At 47.1% G+C, this 16,911-nt stretch overlaps 2 protein-coding genes across 4 annotated transcripts; both read right to left on the bottom strand.

Moving 5' to 3' along the window:
• Positions 1 to 896: 896 nt before the first annotated feature.
• Positions 897 to 10,112, bottom strand: CCNL2 (cyclin L2). Of its 3 annotated transcripts, XM_027728615.2 has the most exons (11): positions 9,826 to 10,112; positions 8,953 to 9,027; positions 8,528 to 8,637; positions 8,159 to 8,279; positions 6,960 to 7,024; positions 4,051 to 4,150; positions 3,855 to 3,959; positions 3,530 to 3,671; positions 2,683 to 2,800; positions 2,509 to 2,601; positions 897 to 2,110 (listed from the first exon to the last, which is right to left on the bottom strand). In XM_027728615.2, the coding sequence occupies exons 1-11, from the start codon at positions 9,919 to 9,921 to the stop codon at positions 1,756 to 1,758; spliced, it is 1,380 nt and encodes a 459-aa protein (XP_027584416.2). In that variant the 5' UTR covers positions 9,922 to 10,112; the 3' UTR covers positions 897 to 1,755. The 3 variants fall into 3 exon arrangements, with proteins under 3 accessions (XP_027584416.2, XP_027584417.1, XP_027584415.1); XM_027728616.2 differs by lacking the exons at positions 6,960 to 7,024; positions 8,159 to 8,279; positions 8,528 to 8,637; positions 8,953 to 9,027; positions 9,826 to 10,112 and adding an exon at positions 6,121 to 6,212; XM_027728614.2 differs by lacking the exons at positions 6,960 to 7,024; positions 8,159 to 8,279; positions 8,528 to 8,637; positions 8,953 to 9,027; positions 9,826 to 10,112 and adding an exon at positions 6,121 to 6,193 and having other exon boundaries at positions 4,051 to 4,900.
• Positions 10,113 to 11,111: 999 nt separating this feature from the next.
• Positions 11,112 to 14,539, bottom strand: MRPL20 (mitochondrial ribosomal protein L20). Its single transcript, XM_027728781.2, has 4 exons — positions 14,390 to 14,539; positions 13,139 to 13,249; positions 12,484 to 12,561; positions 11,112 to 11,574 (listed from the first exon to the last, which is right to left on the bottom strand). The coding sequence occupies exons 1-4, from the start codon at positions 14,474 to 14,476 to the stop codon at positions 11,398 to 11,400; spliced, it is 453 nt and encodes a 150-aa protein (XP_027584582.1). The 5' UTR covers positions 14,477 to 14,539; the 3' UTR covers positions 11,112 to 11,397.
• Positions 14,540 to 16,911: the final 2,372 nt, after the last annotated feature.

Here is a 16,911-nt window from a genome sequence, read left to right on the forward strand (position 1 = left end):
CAGACAGGTCCTCAGACACACCAAGTGTTGGCTGTGAGCAAAGATGACCAGTAGCTCCTGGCTCAGCCTGGATTCCAGGTCCCCAAAGCTGGTGGGACACACTGGAGGTGGCAGAAGCCAGCAAGAAAGGCTGCCCTGGGTACTCAAACCTGCTTTTCTTCCCAATAAAGCTCCTTTCCAGCCACCTCTGTCTCACAAACACTCAACACTCTTCTTTTCCAGGTGCTTTAATCCATTACCTTCCTTCCCAGGTGTGCATTTCCCAACTCCCTATGTGACAACAAAGCATTCTGGTGGGTTTGCAGTCTTTTAAAAAATCCCAATCGGGCATAAAACTGCTTAGTGACCTCTTTGTGTTTGGGATCTGAACACCAGGAATGGGGATCACTGAATAACCTGAGATGTTCTGATGAGCAAGAACCCTGGAAGAGTCATCAGATGCTGAGACAACAAAGTCATAACTCACCTCGAGAGCTGAGACCTGGATGTGCAGGCTCATAAAAACCTGGGGCTTTTTAATTTCAGGTTTATTTTTGATTTCAGCTCCTCCTCTTCCGCCAGCTCCAGCCACGGGATCTCCGCTGTGCTCAGCAGCAGCACCGACTTCCCAAAATGTCCCAGCCCTGCTCAGGAACCTCAGCTGGAACCTACCAGCTTCACCTGGAGGCAGGGAAAGGCACTTCCCAGCTCAGATCTTTGTGGATTGGGGGATGTTACATTTGGGATTGACTGGAGAGGTGCCTAAACTAATAGAATGCCCCAAAATTCCTAACTTCGAGGGAACAGGGATTTAATCCGATGTTTTAAGCCCACTACAATTTGACAATCATCCAGCACCAAATTTCTTTCCTTATGAGTAAGCACAGGGGTGTAGCTCATAAGAAACTACTATCAAGTAAATTTAATAGAAAATCAAATACTTTAATGAAATCAGGGAGCATGAGAGAGTAACAGCTCAGATATACCACTAGAACTGATACTACTGGGCTGTGGGGGTCTGCTAATTGGCTTTTAAACGCTCTGTTCTCCAACAAGCATGCAGATTGACAAACTACTAATTCTTCAGAGTGTCAAAGATCCTGAGTAAAGAATTTCAAACCACTCAAAATGTATATATAGGAAATGTCTTATGAGCTGGTGGCCTGCACACAGCATTGCACAGATAAAAATATACTACTCTCAATGCACAGAGCTAAATACTTTCACATTTATCAGAATTTTCTACACAAGGGTTTGTTTTTTATAGAATTCAAGTTTTGAATTTTCTGTATATATCTTCACCTGTATTAAACAAATGCTTATTTACAATTGTGGATAAAGTGTAAAGGCTAGTAAGGCCATATTTCCATATTGTACTGTAACACTGCAAAATATATATACACATAGAACCTAATATAGGCAACAGGGCTAGAAAAGTCACCCCCCATCTGAACAACACCAGAGTCAGTATGAAAAGACAGCTTTGTTAGCACCAGAGCCACTCCCAGGGGTTAGGAACTGCCTGGGGGCCTTCCCGTTCCACAGGGCACAGCATTCCAAGGGCTGAGCCACAGGGAAGTGGAAGTCCCAGACGGGACGCTACGGGATGGGAATCACTAAAGAGCAGGACGGGTGACGCTCCAGCACAACAGTCACCGGGACATCTCTCACATGGAGCCCCTCACCCTTTGGATTCAGGAAGGAGCAGGGAGCTCCAGCAGGATGGACCTTAGGGAGCGAGGTGGTTCGAAGCCCAGGCTCAGGAGCAGGGTGCCCTCAGCGGCGGTGCCGGCTGTGCCCGGGGTGCTCGCGCTCGTAGCGGTGCCCGGCGCGCTCGTAGGAGCGGGAGCGCTCGTGCCGGTGGTTCCGGTAGTAGTGGCTCTTCTTCTTGTACTTGCCGGAGTGGTCGGAGCGCTCCCGGGAGCGGCTGCGGGAGCGGGACGAGCTGCGGCTGCGGGATTTGCGGGGTTTGTGTGTGGAGTATTTGTAGTCTTTGGATTTCTTGTAGCTCCTCACCTTGGAGCCTTTGTAGCCCGAGCTGTGGTTGAACTGGCGCGGGGGGGAGTCGCTGCGGCTCCGGGAGCGGCTGTGGGATTTGGAGCCGCTGGAGGTGGAGTAACTCTCGCTTTTCCTAGGAAAAAAAGAGGAGAGAAAACACAATTTAAGAAAATTGTGACATCTTCATTCTGCACTCTGTTGTTCTGTACAGCTGCAATTTCCACACACACAACCACCCACAAAGAGATCTGAACAAGTTCACAGAAAGCAGAAGTTAATCCGAAACTTTATGCCGAACACTGCGTCCTAAAACATCTGCTTACTGGAGAAATCTTTAGGAACTTGTATCCCTTTCTCCAGCTTCAGTTATAGTGACACTGCCACCAAAACACCCCAGCTTGGAGTTTAGTCTGGAGTTTAACTGGCAGCACACACTGCTGTGTCACTTCACAGCCTCTTGGGGACAAACCACGGTGAAATGCCAGCCTGGGAGGGTGTCCCAGCACAGCCCCCCCGTGCAGCAGCACATACCTGTGCTTAGGGGATGCAGATCTCGAGGCTGATCTGGAGTAACTCTGATCTCTGCTCCCACTCCGACTTCTGCTCTCCCTCCCTTTCTGGACACTGTAAGAGACAATAAACCCTCAGTTATTTTGCTTAAAGTACTCGTGGGAAGAAATAAGCTGCTTCCTTATGAGGCCTTACCCATTTACTGGGCTATTGGAGCTCGTTCTTTTGGCTCCCTCTGTTTTCCTTTTAGCATTCTTCATTGCCTGGACAGGTAGTGGGGAAGGTTTATTTCCTTTAACCTCCTTTGGAGACTCTGGAAAAACAAGCCTTTGTTACCTATTTTGCAAGTATGGGAAGTACCTGAAAGGACTGAAGGCTCCCCTCGCCCCATCTCACCACCTCTGCAAGGATCAGAACTGTACAGCTGCATTTTCCACACACACAACCACCCACAAACAGATCTGAACAAGTTCACAGAAAGCAGAAGTTATCTGAAACTTTTTGCCAAATGTTTCACTCAAGGAGTGAACTGGAGGCAGAAGAGCAACTTCCTTTTCTTGCCAGTTATTCAGTATCACTTTAAAGGTAAACTGAGGGGAGATGATGGCAAATGTTACCTTCTAGGCAAGACTGGCACCAGACTGGAAACTTTCAAACCAAGAAGTGCAGGAAAATATTCCCCACCAGTCACCCCAAAATGTTACTCCTGCCAGAGCTCCTAACACACCTCTGCTTTAATACTGCTTTAGCATAACATGCCAGTTGCAAGTATTTATTGCCAAAACCACATAAAAACAAGCCCCTGCACTATATGAGTTTAAACTAGTCTTAATTTTAGACTAATTTGATTTTAGCTTTTATCTGATTCAAGAAATCACAAAGTTGCAATGCTATTCAAACTCTGCCAGTTGAACAGTAGTTAGAAGCCAGCTTGAAAAAAAATCCCCAACCAACCCCAAACCACACTTGTAAATGCATCCCGAAGGGGTAAATATACATGAAAGATGAGAAAGTTATTAAAACTGAGTTATCCACTATTTACCATTTTTCGGGGCAGGGGAAAATCCTGATGTGTTATCCAAACTCGGGACTCCCTCAGGTACCAGACCTTTAGCTTGTGCTTTTGCCTCTTCAATAGCTAATTTCTTCTTTTCTATTTTACTTTCCAGATCAGACAAATCCACCTGTGGACACAGGAGCACTGCTGGTGACAACACTTAGTGAACTGAACTTCCTGCTTGCTCGCTCACAGCGACTATTCCTTGCTCCCTTCATGTTCCCTTCCCAAAACCAGCCTTGGTTTCAAACAGGACAAGGGTTTGGGGTTTTTTTTAAGTGAGGGCTCCCAACATGCAAGAGAAACAAACCTTTTTCCGTGTGTAGAGCTGCAAAATTTTTAAGCAGATCTCCTGGATTTCCTCCTCCGTCGCTCCGAACAGCAAGAACCAGTGCGGGCGATTGGGAAGCGGGATCTGAAAGGCAGAGACAGAGACACCCTCAGCTTTCTGCTCCTGTGAGGAGGCTTAAAACCCCCTCCCAAATCCATGGAAAACCCTGGCTCACCTCCAGAGTCCTGGCTGCCAGGTAAATGCATGCACAGGCAATGCTTTCTGGCTGGAACCTCACAAAGACATCTGTTCTCAGGCTGTCGTTCATGTAGTTCCTGGAAGACAGGAGAGCAGAACGTTGCAAGGCACTGCAAAGCTCTTTGGGGTTTTTTGGTTTGTTCTGTTGTTTTATTTCTTTTGGTTTTACTTCTACGAGGGCTATTTCTTTCTGCATTCAGTTACTAGACTTCAACATTACAGTCCTGTAACTCTATAAAGAGAAGTTGAGTGATTTTTTTTTTTTTTTTAACTTGGAAACAAAAACTAAAGTAAATCCCTCAAGGGTAGGGATGTGTGACAGGAATTAAGCCTGACTGACTGCTGAAAATTCAGCTGTGAGAAGAGAACCAATTTGAACTTCACTTTTCCTGCTGGATCTCTACTGGCCTGCTCTCATGCAATAGACAAGTTATTTTCATCAGGACAACATACAATATGGTCTGGAGTACTCAGTTATAGAATTTTAGGTTCACATGTTTCCCTGCAATAGGGCAGAACCAGATGTCTGGCAAAAGCTGCAGCTCCTTCAGTAGCTGTCCCAGGAAAGTGCAGTCCTCTTCAGCACATGACAACTCCCACTGGGATTTAAGGGGTCCATTTCCTTCAGAAGCAGGATTTTTCCATCCAGAACAGAATTCTTTTTGATGCAAAAATCAGCCATAGAAGAAATCAGGTTGTTTGGGAACGTCAGTTCAGGATAACAGTCAGTATTCGGGCAGATCTCCTCTTTGGCACATGAAATAAGGTTTCCAAATTGTCCCATTTCAGTAAGGTTGCTTAAAATGAATATTCACAGAATGAGAAAACTGTAAAATATTGCACATATTCCAGTCAGTACACTTAAGAATTATCCTGCTAAATCTTAAAATACACAAAGTAACTTCCTCTGAATCTCTCAGCTGATGTGCTTTAAGAGATCTAGTTTTTGAGCACTTATATCAAGCAAAATATCAGATGGAGAAAAACTAAAACCAGACACAATAGAAGTCCTCCAAATATTATGTTTTAAAGTAGTAGTTAACCGTGTGGGTACCCAGTATACAAGGATTCACTGATCCCCAAGACATCCAAAGCAGAGACCACAGGCCAGACATCTGCAATCAGTTTACAAGGGCAGACAAAGGAACTTGAATCCCAAGAGTATCCAACTCCCACTTGTCCTACATTCCTGTTTACACAAAGAACAACTGCTACCCCAGAGAAGCAACACTACCCATTCAGCTCATCTTTCTGGGAAAAAAAGAACTTCAAAACCTACTTTTCTTGTCCCACTACAAAGAGAGCACAAACCTTTTGGTCAAAAAAAAAAAAAAGAGATAAAGTGGAACTTCAGCTGGAAGTCACACAGCCTTTTTTTTTAATGTGCCAAATTGAAAGACATGCCTGCTCCAGGTTTGGCCTCTGCACATCTTCCCTGTGGGCTCAGAATCAGACACGTGGGGAAATGAATCCTTGTCACAATATTTTAAGAAAAAGGGAAAGCTGTGAAAAATGCACATTTCAAAAACCAACTATACTGGATACCCACCAGTTTGCAGGTACTGGAAGCAACCAACATGAGCACAAGAGATGTGTTATTGTAACATCTGACCCATTTCTCTAGCAGGGTAACCCCCTCCCTCCTCCTCCCCTCCTCCCATTACAAGCAGATAACTGGCAGTGATCAGTCCATACCTCACATTCCAGTACTCCATGCAATGGTACTGGGAAGTCAGGAAGTGTCTCTAAGTGTTACATTTGTCTCCACGCTTCAAACATGTACTCAAACGTTTTCTGACTAGTTTACAAATGCAAACTACTCGTATTTTTTTGTGTTAATCCATCCCTTTAAGACTTAAACCCCACCTTAAATTTGCTTTATCACTTAAAGAACACATCACATTACGAGATAGAACATTAAAACCCTTTCGTAACTTCAACAGTCAGGTTATAAAATATACAAACAGTCAAAAATGCACAATAAACAAATAAAAGTATAAGCACAAGAAGCAGTTGGCCAGTTACTCTACTATCATGTATATACCACCTGTCTAGAGCCAGCCTTCTCTTTGGAGAGCTTTGGGTTGACTGAAGACGGCAGCTATCCCTGCACCATGGGCAGCAGAGGAGAAGTCTTAGTCACTTACCCTCAGAGGCTACCCTTTGATTAAAAGAGTACAGAAAAGAAAAGTCAAAACTGGTTCTCTACACACAGGTCACAGTACCAGACAGTTCAGTCAGCAGAAATATGGTCTTTGGACTCACTAAAAGGGTTTTTACACCACGCTATTGTTAAAAAGCATTACGGTTTCCAAGCGTTTATTTATTTGTTAAAAGTTTTCAGACCTGCAATTTTACAGAAGCTTCCCACCCCCAAGCAAATATTTATTGTAATGAGAGCAATAAGGCAGAGGACATTTCTTGGCAAACAAGAATCCAGTCTATCCATCTATCCAGTCTTAGAAGCTGACAACTTGCATTATCCACATAGAAATGTGTCTGTGCTGAGGTTTTGATACACCTGTAATCGAGCTCAAGCCCTGGGAAAAGCCATTTCCCAGCACTGGAAACAGACTTGAACTACACATGAACAACAAAAACCCAAGGAAACACTAAAACCCACCCCAACATTTTCCCTTCAGCTGAAAAGTGGAAGCAGAGAGGAGGGAAGTGAGAAGTCAGGGTGGAAAGCTACCTTACCATTAAAACAGTGCCTCTGACTTAAGAGGCCGATCAACATTTGGGAAGTAGTTTGGGGCACGCCAAGGACAGTGGATCTGTCTGGTGTGGCCCCAAGCACTCCTGAGCAATGCTGCCCAGTGCCTCAAGTGACATATTTCTGCTACTGCCCCTTCTGGTCTCTTAGAACAAGGAAAATCAACTTACCATGAGGTCTGGACCAGGTGTTGGTTACGTTCACATTCTAATACCTGAAGGTACATAACGATTATCTGGAAGATATGGGTCATTGAGTTATTAACGAGCATCTGGAGAGCCACCAACTCATTTCAGAGGGACATCCATGAGGCATCTGTCAGCCTCTTTCAAGTCCTACAACACTCCACATGAAGTGTTTGCACCATCCCCAGTGTTTATCCACACAGCTCTGGCCTTCCTAGCTCTCCACGTTCCGAGCCCATCCATCCTCCTCCTCAGCCAGGTGTCTTGTCTTCACCTGGATGCCACCTAAGGATGTTCTCCTACAAACCTCAGGGCTCCTTTTAGCTGCAGTTAGGGAGGAAATACTGCTGCCTGCACTGGGCAGTGAGGGAAGTGTGTGCAGAGAACAGATCTAACACACTGGCTGTCACTGGGCTGCTCAGCTCGAAGGGCTTTTCCTTTGAAAGGAGAACGAGGCCAGAAAGAAAAGGACTAAAGGCAAAGTTCACACCAGTGAACAAACTTGTGCAGCTGCCCTCCAGGGTGGGTGACTAGAGGGAATTCTGGATGCCAAGCAGGCTCAAAAAGAAGACTTTCAACAGCAGTTTTTGGAGGAAAGAGGAAGATCCCAAGTTCTGCTGGCACAGAAGTTGGAAGTTCTTTTACCATAGTTATAAAATTAATGGTAATAAAGCACCATCTTAATACCTGCAGGAGTTGTACCTGTCTAGTATCACCCTAGTCTGATACTTGACACTTCAATACTGAGAATAGTCTCATTTCTAGCCAAGCCCTTCACACCTGAGTGTAACTTTTAGAACACAAAGCCCACTAACTAGCTCAGATGGCTTTAATACCTCAGCATGTTTCCACAAGGAGAGATCGTGACAACTCCAGGTCCCCAACTCCTTTTCTGCTCAAGGATCTATGTTACAGTGACATTTTCTAACACCAAAGCTACCTACTCATCCAATTTGACTTCAAGGGATACTGAGCACCTGCATCCACCTCGTCGTCATTCAGCAGTGATACAAGACCAATTAGTAAGAGTCTCTTAAATGAGAAAGAAAACATCAGGATGGTAAGAAACTAATCTTTCTGAATTAACTGAAGTTATCATGTACAATCCACGCAGTCAGGCAGCCTCCTCAAAGCATTACAGCACAGGAAACACTGGTTATGAAGTGAACTTAGGCAGTACAAACCTTATGAGGGTGCTTCACATGAACACAAAATCCCAACTCCTTCAACACTCTTCTTTCTGCCTTAATTATTTGATTCTTCAAGTTCACATATTCTTGATCCAGTATTAGAGGCACAGGTTTTCTGCAAGACAAGGTCACATTCTGGAGATCATCTTAACCTCAGAGAGGGCTCATAGGCAGGCTGTGTTCATGTAAAAATAAGAGGTATCAGTATTTATAACACTAAAATAAATTACTTAATAAAATGTGTCAACTCCCCTTCACGAGATCTCTTCAAGATGCTCCCTGATTTATAAATCAGGGAATTATGAAGTTTAATTATTAAAATACAACACAAATACTTAATATTATTGCAGAGTCTCAGCTTACTTTTTCTCCCTCAGGTGTCTGAGGCGATGGAACACATTTATCACATCCCGTATCCGTCTTGGGGCTTCCTCAATTTTGGATGCCAGATGAACACAGGCCATGGACACATGCTGAAATACAAATATATAATTTTTTATAAGATATTGTACCATATAACAACAGTTTCAGCTCAGGAACTGAACTCTTCCAACAGCTGAAGGAGGGACAACAAGAGAAAACTGTGCTAACACAAGGAAATACTAAACATTTGAAAAAAATCATTATTATGTAGCTTTACAAAATTATGTTGTTCTCTAAGTATAACCTCCAGGCCAGCCACTAACACTGGCCACATCTCAGATGACAACTTGCCAAAAGAGATCCAAGATTAAAAGGTGTATATGGTTCTACGTATATAAATAACACATTATTTAATGTGCCCTTACCTCCATGGAATGCTTCACAAAAGACTTGGTATAAAAAAAACGCTGGAATAGCACCTGTCCTGTAGCCATAGCCACCTGAAAAAAAAAAAACCAGATAACCACAACAGGCATGAACAAAACCAGCAGTTCCAATGAGAAATTTCTACAGATTTGGGACCCAGAAGCCTGGGTAAGCATGGGAGTAAATTCAGTGGTATCTAAGGAAAACTAGAACTGCTACTTAAGTACTTAAGTTATCAAGACCATAAATACTCTAAGCCAAATTCATACATTAAATTGCAAATTTTAGAAAGTATGAAAATATGCTCCAAGTTAATTGAATAAATAGTGATTTAAAGGGGAAAAAAAAAGCCCCAAAACTCAATAAAACTGAAAGTTATGAGGATATACCGGAAAAACTTTGATTTTGGGGCGTGGAAAGAGAAATGGAAACTAATAACATTATGATTTGCATATATTTGAGTAGCTGAGGCCTGGCAGCTGGGAAACGCCTGGAAAGTTTTAACGCTCAGAGAGCAACGAGGCCGTTTGGGCCCGAAGTTCTCCAGGGGAACAAAAGCCTCTCGAGGTCACGACTCAAATCCGTCTTTGCACAATCCCCGATCACAGCGGGGGCGGCGCAGGAAAGGCGCTGACATCACCCGCTTCCTGCGCTCCGCGGCCGGGCCAGGCCGGGCAAGGCCTCGAGCGACCCCCGAGCGACCCCCGAGCGGCCCCTGAGCGACCCCCGAGCGTCCCTGAGCGACCCCCGCCACCCCGGGCGGCCCCGCGGCCTCCCCGGCCTGGAACCGGGACAGCGGGCCCAGGGACAAAGGAGAGCCCAGCCGGGCCAAGCCCGCTCCCCAAGCCTCCCCACCCGCGGCCCAGCCCCACCTGCGGCAGCCGCAGCAAGATCCCGGCCGCCTGGATGAGCTCGCAGCCGGTGACGCGCAGCTCGGTCTCGGTGTCCGGGTCTAGGCCGCTGCTCATGGACGGCGTGAAGCGCAGCGTGTGCTCGGGCAGGAGGCAGTTCTCCAGCGTGATCAGCACGCCCGAGTACAGCCGGTCGCCGATCAGCACCGCGCCGGAGCCCGGCGCCGGGGTGGGAGCCGCGCCGGCTGCCTGAGGGCCCGCGGGGCCGCCGCTGCCGCCGCCTCCCGCACCGCCCGCCGTCGCCGCCGCCATTTTGTGCCGCCGCCTCGCTGGCTCCGCGCTCCTTCTCCTTCTGCTTCCCCCCCGCGTCCGCCCGCCGCTGATTGGCGAAGAGCGGCGCGGTGCCGCCCGCTGATTGGCGGAGAGGTCGTGACGTCAGACGCCGCCCGGGGCCGCGCGCAGCGCGGTGACGCAGCTCTCGGGAATCCGAGCAGGGCGGGGGCAGGGGGGGCGGCGCCCTCAGAGGCGGGGCGGGCCCTGTCGCTGTTTGCGCAGAGCGGTTACCGGAAAGATGTGTTTATTCGGTCAAAATGTTAAGTCAATTAAGTTAAATGTTAGAACAGACTGTATGTGCCCGTGTGTCCTTAGCGCGGCGGCCGCCGCGGTTCGTATGCACGAGAGTCGATGTCCCGCCCCCGCCCTCTCCCCCCCTACCCAGGCTGGGTTTTCCCCGTGCAGAGCCAGAACTCACCACGCACACAAAAAACCCCAAAACATACTATTTTTCCCAGCAACAGTTGCCACAACCCCCCTCTTTTATTAAGTTCTTCTGTGACCTTGTGTCCTTAACACAGCAGCCGCTGGGTTCCATGTGCGAGGGTCGCCAGGGCTGGATTTTCCCCATGGAGAGCCAGAACTCACCAAATTATTTCCCCATATTATTTCCCCATAGCAGTTACCAAACAAAAAGGCCTTGATTAAGTCCTTAAAAGAACAGACTATGTGTGTCCTTGTGTCCTCAACACACAGGGTCCACGTGCGAGGGTCGATGTCCTCTGTGCCTCCGGGCTGGGTTTTCCCTTGCGCAGCGCCAGAATTCAACACACATATTGTTTTTTCCATTAGCCAGTTACCAAAAAAAAACCCCCTATATTAAGTCCTTAAAAGAGCAGACTGTATGTGTCCTTGTGTCCTTAACACACTGGCCACTGAGGTCCACGTGTTAGGGTCAACACACTCCCCCACCCCGGCTGGGTTTTTGCTGTGCAGCGCCAGAATTCACCACATAAATGAGTTTTTTTCCAAAGTTACCGAAAAAATATCTTTATTAAGTTATTAAGAGAACAGGCTATGTGTGTTCTTGCATGGCCTGACTGCTAACATTGAATGGTGCTTTTAATTTAACAGGTTTCAGTGACAACAACACAAGATAAAGCCACCAAGGTGAAGCTTCACACCCAGACCCACCTCATCCTGCTGGAACCATCCTTAGAGGATATTGTCCCATATTTTCCATCTTAGCAGCAGTCACAGAGCAGGTTTACTTTGCAATCCCATCCCTGTTTATAACACATATATACAGACTCTTTGATATCAGTAGTGGTGACGCACAATCCGTGAAAATATCCCTTCTGGTTCTTTTCCATCTCCCAGGGCAGCCAGGAATCCTTCTTGTCTCCTCCTCTGGGCTAAAGCAGCCAAGGACTTGAAGGTCTTTGGCTCATAAATAGCCAGATCAGCGAGCACTTTCCTATTCAGCTCCACCTGGGACTAAATGCAAGAAAATTTGTTGGTTAAGTCCTGTAATTTTTAGGATCAACACTGCAATGCTTAATCACACTTTATTAAATATAATAAACACTTTATTGTTTATATATATAAACACTCTTCATTAAATTTCATTAAACATTCTTAGTGCTTAATACCTGAGGTCTTAAGGCAAATTACCTTTCTTCTACCCTGTATAATTTTGGAATTGTTAAAGACCGTCACACATGACTACTTGGCCATGGGTATCTCATTAAGCCACTGTGTAAAACCTGTTTCCTAAGTTTTTCTGGTAGAAACCAAGAGCTGAAGAAGAATCTCTTATTTTGCTCCAGGCCATGTGTTCCAGGTTAACCCATGGCATTTGTTTCAGCTCAAACAAATTAAAAACAGTATCAACAAATGAAAACCGATTAAAGTTGAAATTAAAACCACCACTCTCAACACATTAAAAGCTGTATCAACAAATTAAAACCAATTCCCAGAATGTTTAAGAACAGGGACAATGGCACCAGCTCTCTGCACTGTCCGTGCTCAGCAATGCACGAAGTCAGTGAAGAGAATACAGATTTCTTAGGGTGTTATTTTTTCTATTCCAAGCTTTGTATTTTTAAACTTCTTCTAAATTTCTTCAAGTAAAAGGAAAGCAAGTTGTCACTTAATGCCCACAGTAGCAACAGCATAAGAGCATTTTACAAGTCTCATTCTTAAGATGCTCAGTAAGAGTTTTGGGGACAGAACAAGGTGTAGAGCCACAACGTTCACCAGGATAAAAGGGGATGATGCATGTAAGGAAGAGAAACAGGTTTAGGGCAGAACTTAATTCCTGAAGTGAATGAAACTGCTTTCACAAGCAGGCGGCCTTTCATCACTAGAATTAGTAAGTAATTATTCTCCAAGCCCCATCCTTACCTTAACCAGGTTGCTTATGAAGACTGGGTACTTCAAACCGTGTTCAAGGGAAGCTGCTTCAATCCTTGTGATCCAGAGCTGAAAGGGTAAAAATTAACATCTTGAGTGATAAAATACTTTAAAAGTAATTCTTTTGCCATGCTGGTCTGCTCACACTAAATACAACATTTTCATAGAATCACAGAATATCCTGAGTTGGAAGGGACACACAAAGATCATCCAGTCCAACTCCTGGCCCTGCACAGACACCCCAACAATCCCACCCTGTTGCTCAGAGTGTTGTCAAACCCTCCTGGAGCTCTGGCAGCCTTGGGGCCGTGCCCACTGCCCTGGGGAGCCTGTCCAGTGCCCAATCACCCTCTGGGGGAAGAACCTTTTCCTGATACCCAATGTAACCCTCCCCTGACACAGCTCCAGCCGTTTCCTCAGGTCCTGCCACTGGTCACCAGAGACCCACAGCCTCCCCAGTGCATCACACGCACATATGAACTTCTGAACGAGCCACTCCAGCCCACACGGGGACTGAGAATCCTTACTTTGAACACATCTATTTCACTGACTGGTTTTGGGGGAACCCCCCCTAGTAAGGAAGATGGCAGTTTTACTTCTGCCTTTCTCCCGTTTTCATGTTTACACCCAACGTGTTGCTCTTTACCGCTCTCAGGACTCTCTTCTTCTCTGCCCTGGCCTTGGTGGACTTCACGAACGCCCTGCGAACGCTCCTCACTGCCAGCTTGTAGCAGCGGTTCTTCCTCCCACGAAAATGCTGGAACAAAAGCAGGATGTTCCCGTTACGTTTAAGGCTGTCAAACCCTCCAGTAACACCAATATAAGCTCACTGGCATTTCACAGCTCTCCACAGCAAGGATCACTGAACACTTCACTTCAGCTGGCGTGTAAGGAAAGTATTCTTTCCTTGGTTTATAGCATGGGAAATGTAAGGTTGAAAAGTTGGAGCAGGCTAGAAAATGTTGGTCCAGCATGGAGCCAAAACCAGACCTTACTTTGGGCTGTGGTTCCAGGAAGCAACCACAAAATCATTGCCAGTGCTTTCACCCAACCCTAAACTCACACATTCATTCTCCTTCCTGAGCTGCCCCCTTTGTGCGAAGAGGAGCCTCAGATATATCAAAAAGTCACCCAAACAGAAAGTATAACAAAAGGAGTTTACTGGAGGTACCACTGACACCCACCTAAAGTGAGGAGGAAGCAGGCAGAAATAACTACCACTGGTAAGGGGGGCAGCTTAGGTGCTACAAAACCAAGACAATCCCACTTCCTTCAACATTTTCTACCTCAATATTACAGCAAGATGTACTACACCTCCCAGGATGCCCTTGAGAGGTTCAGTAGCCTGAACTTCAGCTGAAGTCACATTGTGCAGCAGCCTCTTTCCCCTTTCAAAAAGCAGCTCCTTTGACCAGTTAAAAAAAAAAAAAAAATCAACAAAAAAAGCCACAATCAACACCGGCCTACAGCACGATGGATTTGCAGACTGATCTTGTCACAGTGCTTTTATTTCTTCCTCCTTCTCAGGATTCTTGCTGTTGCTCATGCACATGCACAGACGTGCTGTGCTGCAGCACAAGTACCAGATGCGCTTATGGATTTAACCAAATAGAGATCAATTTACACATAGAACACGTTAAATTGGCGTGACTCAATCACAGAACGGTTTGGGTGAGAACAGGCCTTGAAGTGTGCCATGGGCAGGGACACCTTCCACCAGCCCGGGCTGCTCCAAGCCCGCTCCAGCCTGGCCTTGGACACTCCCAGGGATGGAGCAGCCGCAGCTTCGGGAGCGCCGCAGGGACCGGGGAAGGGCTGGGACACCCGGGGGGCTCGGGGAGGGGGAGCACAGGCCGGTGGGTCCGGGCTGGGAGGGCGGCTCAGGGCCCGCACTCACCCGCGCGTACTTGAGCACCTCCAGCTTCCTCCAGAAGCGGTCGGTGAGGCGGCTGCGGAGCCACCGCGCCGCGCTGAGCACCACCATGGCTGCGATGGAGCCTTCCGGGGCGGGCTCGGCGCCGGCCCTGCCCCTCAGCCGGCCCCGAGCCTTCCCTGGCCCTGCCCCTCAGCCGGCCCCGAGCCTTCCCCGGCCCTGCCCCTCAGCCGGCCCCGAGCCTTCCCCGGCCCTGCCCTCGGTCCCTCTGCCGATCGCTCCCCGCTCCTTCCGCCGCTGCTCCCCCCTGCCCTTTCCCGGTCCTTCTTCCGGCCCTTCCTCCGGTCCTTCCCGGCTCTTTCCCCGATCCTTCCTCAGTCCTTCTCCCAGTCCTTCCTCCGGTCCTTCCCGGCTCTTCCCCGATCCTTCCTCAGTCCTTCTCCCAGTCCTTTCTCCGGTCCTTTCTGGCCTTTCCCCCGATCCTTCTCCAATGCTTCTCCCAGTCCTTTCTCCGGTCCTTCCCGGCTCTTCCCCCGGACCTTCTCTCGGTCCTTTCCCTGACCCTTCCCCGGTCCTTCCCCCGGCTTTTCCTCCTGCCCTTCCTCTGATCCTTGTCCCGATCCTTTCCTCCGTCTTTCTCCCGGTCCTTCCCCCGATCCTTTTCCCGGTCCTTCTCCTGGCCCTTCCTCCGATCCTTGCCATCCTTGCCCCGGTCCTTCCCGCGATCCTTTTCCCAGCCCTTTTCCCGGTCCTTCCCCGGCCTTTCCGCCCCCCCCGGCTCCCGGCCCCGCTCCCCGCGCCTTGCCCTGTCCGCTCTCACAGAATCCCAGGATCACCGAGGTTGGAAAAGCCCTCCCAGCCCTGGATCCCCCCTGTGCCCGATGCCCACCTTGTCCCCCAGCCCAGAGCTCTGAGTGCCACGTCCAGTCCTTCCTTGGACACCTCCAGGAGTGGGGACTCCAAACCTCCCTAGGCAGCCCCTTCCAAGGCCTGACCACCCTTTCTATGATGAAATTCTCCCTGATGTCCAATTTAAACCTCCCCTGGCGCAGTTTAAGACTCTGTCCTCTCATCTCTGTGCTTCTGGGCTTTGTAACTCCAACAAGTGCCCAAACCAGCAACGCTAAAGCCCCGTGCAAAGATTTGGTGTTCTTTGCAGTGACTGGGACGATTCCAGCCTGGGTAGAACCGTCCCGTGTGTAAGAGATTGTGAGACATAAAATAAAAATTTATGAGCTGTAGCAAACCACAAGATGGTGCTGCCAGAAAATTATTCCTTTGGAGCAGCAGTCCTTGGCGTCAGAGAACTAATGAATTTGTCTGATCCTCTTTAATCAGTTCCAGCATTTCAAAGCAATGATGCTCCTGGTAGGAATTGCTCCATCATCCAGATATCTTTCCCATTTCTGGGCAGGTGCTTATTAAGGAAGTGGAAATTTCACAGAATTAGAGGCTTGGGCAATCTCTCTTACTATCACTGGGATTTGTTTAACACTATCAGAAGAATCTTTAGAATCTGCATGTGTTGAATTTTTTTTCTCCAAAGGAAAATAAATTTACAGACCTCCCACAGGTTAAAATGTGTTTTCATTACAGCAAAAGAACTTTGGAAAGTTTCACTGGATTTAGCAGAGCTTTTTAGAATTTATGGCATTTTTATGACTAGTTAAGGAGCTTTGTGCTGTACTACCCCACTGTGCCCTCACCAGATGGTAAAACCAGCTGTAGGATTTTGAGTTGCCCAGCACCAAGCTCATCTTTCCATGGTTTAAGCCTAACCTCAATTGTTCTTCCCATAGTTTTGTGTCGGGTTCTTTGTGTGACTTGTCCTTTTTCCTCTTAGAAGGCATAAATCAAGCTTGAAAAAATATTACATCTTTAAATCAGCAGCTTTTAGATGGCAGAGTAAATACTGGGACTCTTTCACTGCCTCCGTGCCACTTGTCACATTTATTACACCCAACACCATCTGGTTTCCTGCACAGATTCAGGCTTTATTAACACTGTCTCTCAGCACTGAAGGCAGGCTGGATTCAGCAGTTATTTCCCTCTGGATGTCTGGACAGACCTGTGAAGAAATTTCACATTTTGCAGCTTGAGTGGCCTGCAACCTCCCCTGGGAGCCATGTGAAGGAACATGATGAAAATGGACTTTTCATGCTCTGATGTCTGTTTTAAAGGTTGTTTCTCTCTGTGTTTTTTTAATCTCTCTCTCTTATTATCATGGCTGTATCTAAAAGGCTACATAAACATGCAGATGCCACTGTAATTCTTAAATAAAAGTGATCATATGAGGCAGATTAAATAATTGATAATTGCTGTGCCTTCACTACAAGAATATCAATATGTTCTGCAATCAGTAACAGTGATGACTGCAGGGCACAGATGATTTCTGAGGTATACAGTCATTGTTATCAATTTCTCTGAGATTTTTTTAATCTAGAGAGGAATTTTAGAAAATGAATCAGAGGCAGAATAATTGAGGTTGGAGAGGGACCATCTTTCCCTGGGGATGGATGGTTCGAGTGTGGCTCTTGGGTGCTGAG

The sequence above is a fragment of the Pipra filicauda genome, unplaced genomic scaffold, assembly GCF_003945595.2.
Source record: "Pipra filicauda isolate LSUMZ 115617 unplaced genomic scaffold, ASM394559v2 scaffold87_size3191425_pilon, whole genome shotgun sequence".
In the NCBI taxonomy this organism is placed as follows: Eukaryota; Metazoa; Chordata; class Aves; order Passeriformes; family Pipridae; genus Pipra; species Pipra filicauda.

Coding starts and splice junctions, on each gene's coding strand:
- CCNL2 (XM_027728615.2), bottom strand. CDS start 9,921: ATGAGCAGCGGCCTAGACCCGGACACCGAGACCGAGCTGCGCGTCACC. Junction 8,638..8,952: donor TTGTGAAGCATTCCATGGAG/GTAAGGGCACAT, acceptor TTTGTATTTCAG/CATGTGTCCATGGCCTGTGT. Junction 3,960..4,050: donor TGGCAGCCAGGACTCTGGAG/GTGAGCCAGGGT, acceptor TCTGCCTTTCAG/ATCCCGCTTCCCAATCGCCC.
- MRPL20 (XM_027728781.2), bottom strand. CDS start 14,476: ATGGTGGTGCTCAGCGCGGCGCGGTGGCTCCGCAGCCGCCTCACCGAC. Junction 12,562..13,138: donor AGAAGAGAGTCCTGAGAGCG/GTAAAGAGCAAC, acceptor TTACCCTTTCAG/CTCTGGATCACAAGGATTGA. Junction 11,575..12,483: donor TCATAAGCAACCTGGTTAAG/GTAAGGATGGGG, acceptor TCTTGCATTTAG/TCCCAGGTGGAGCTGAATAG.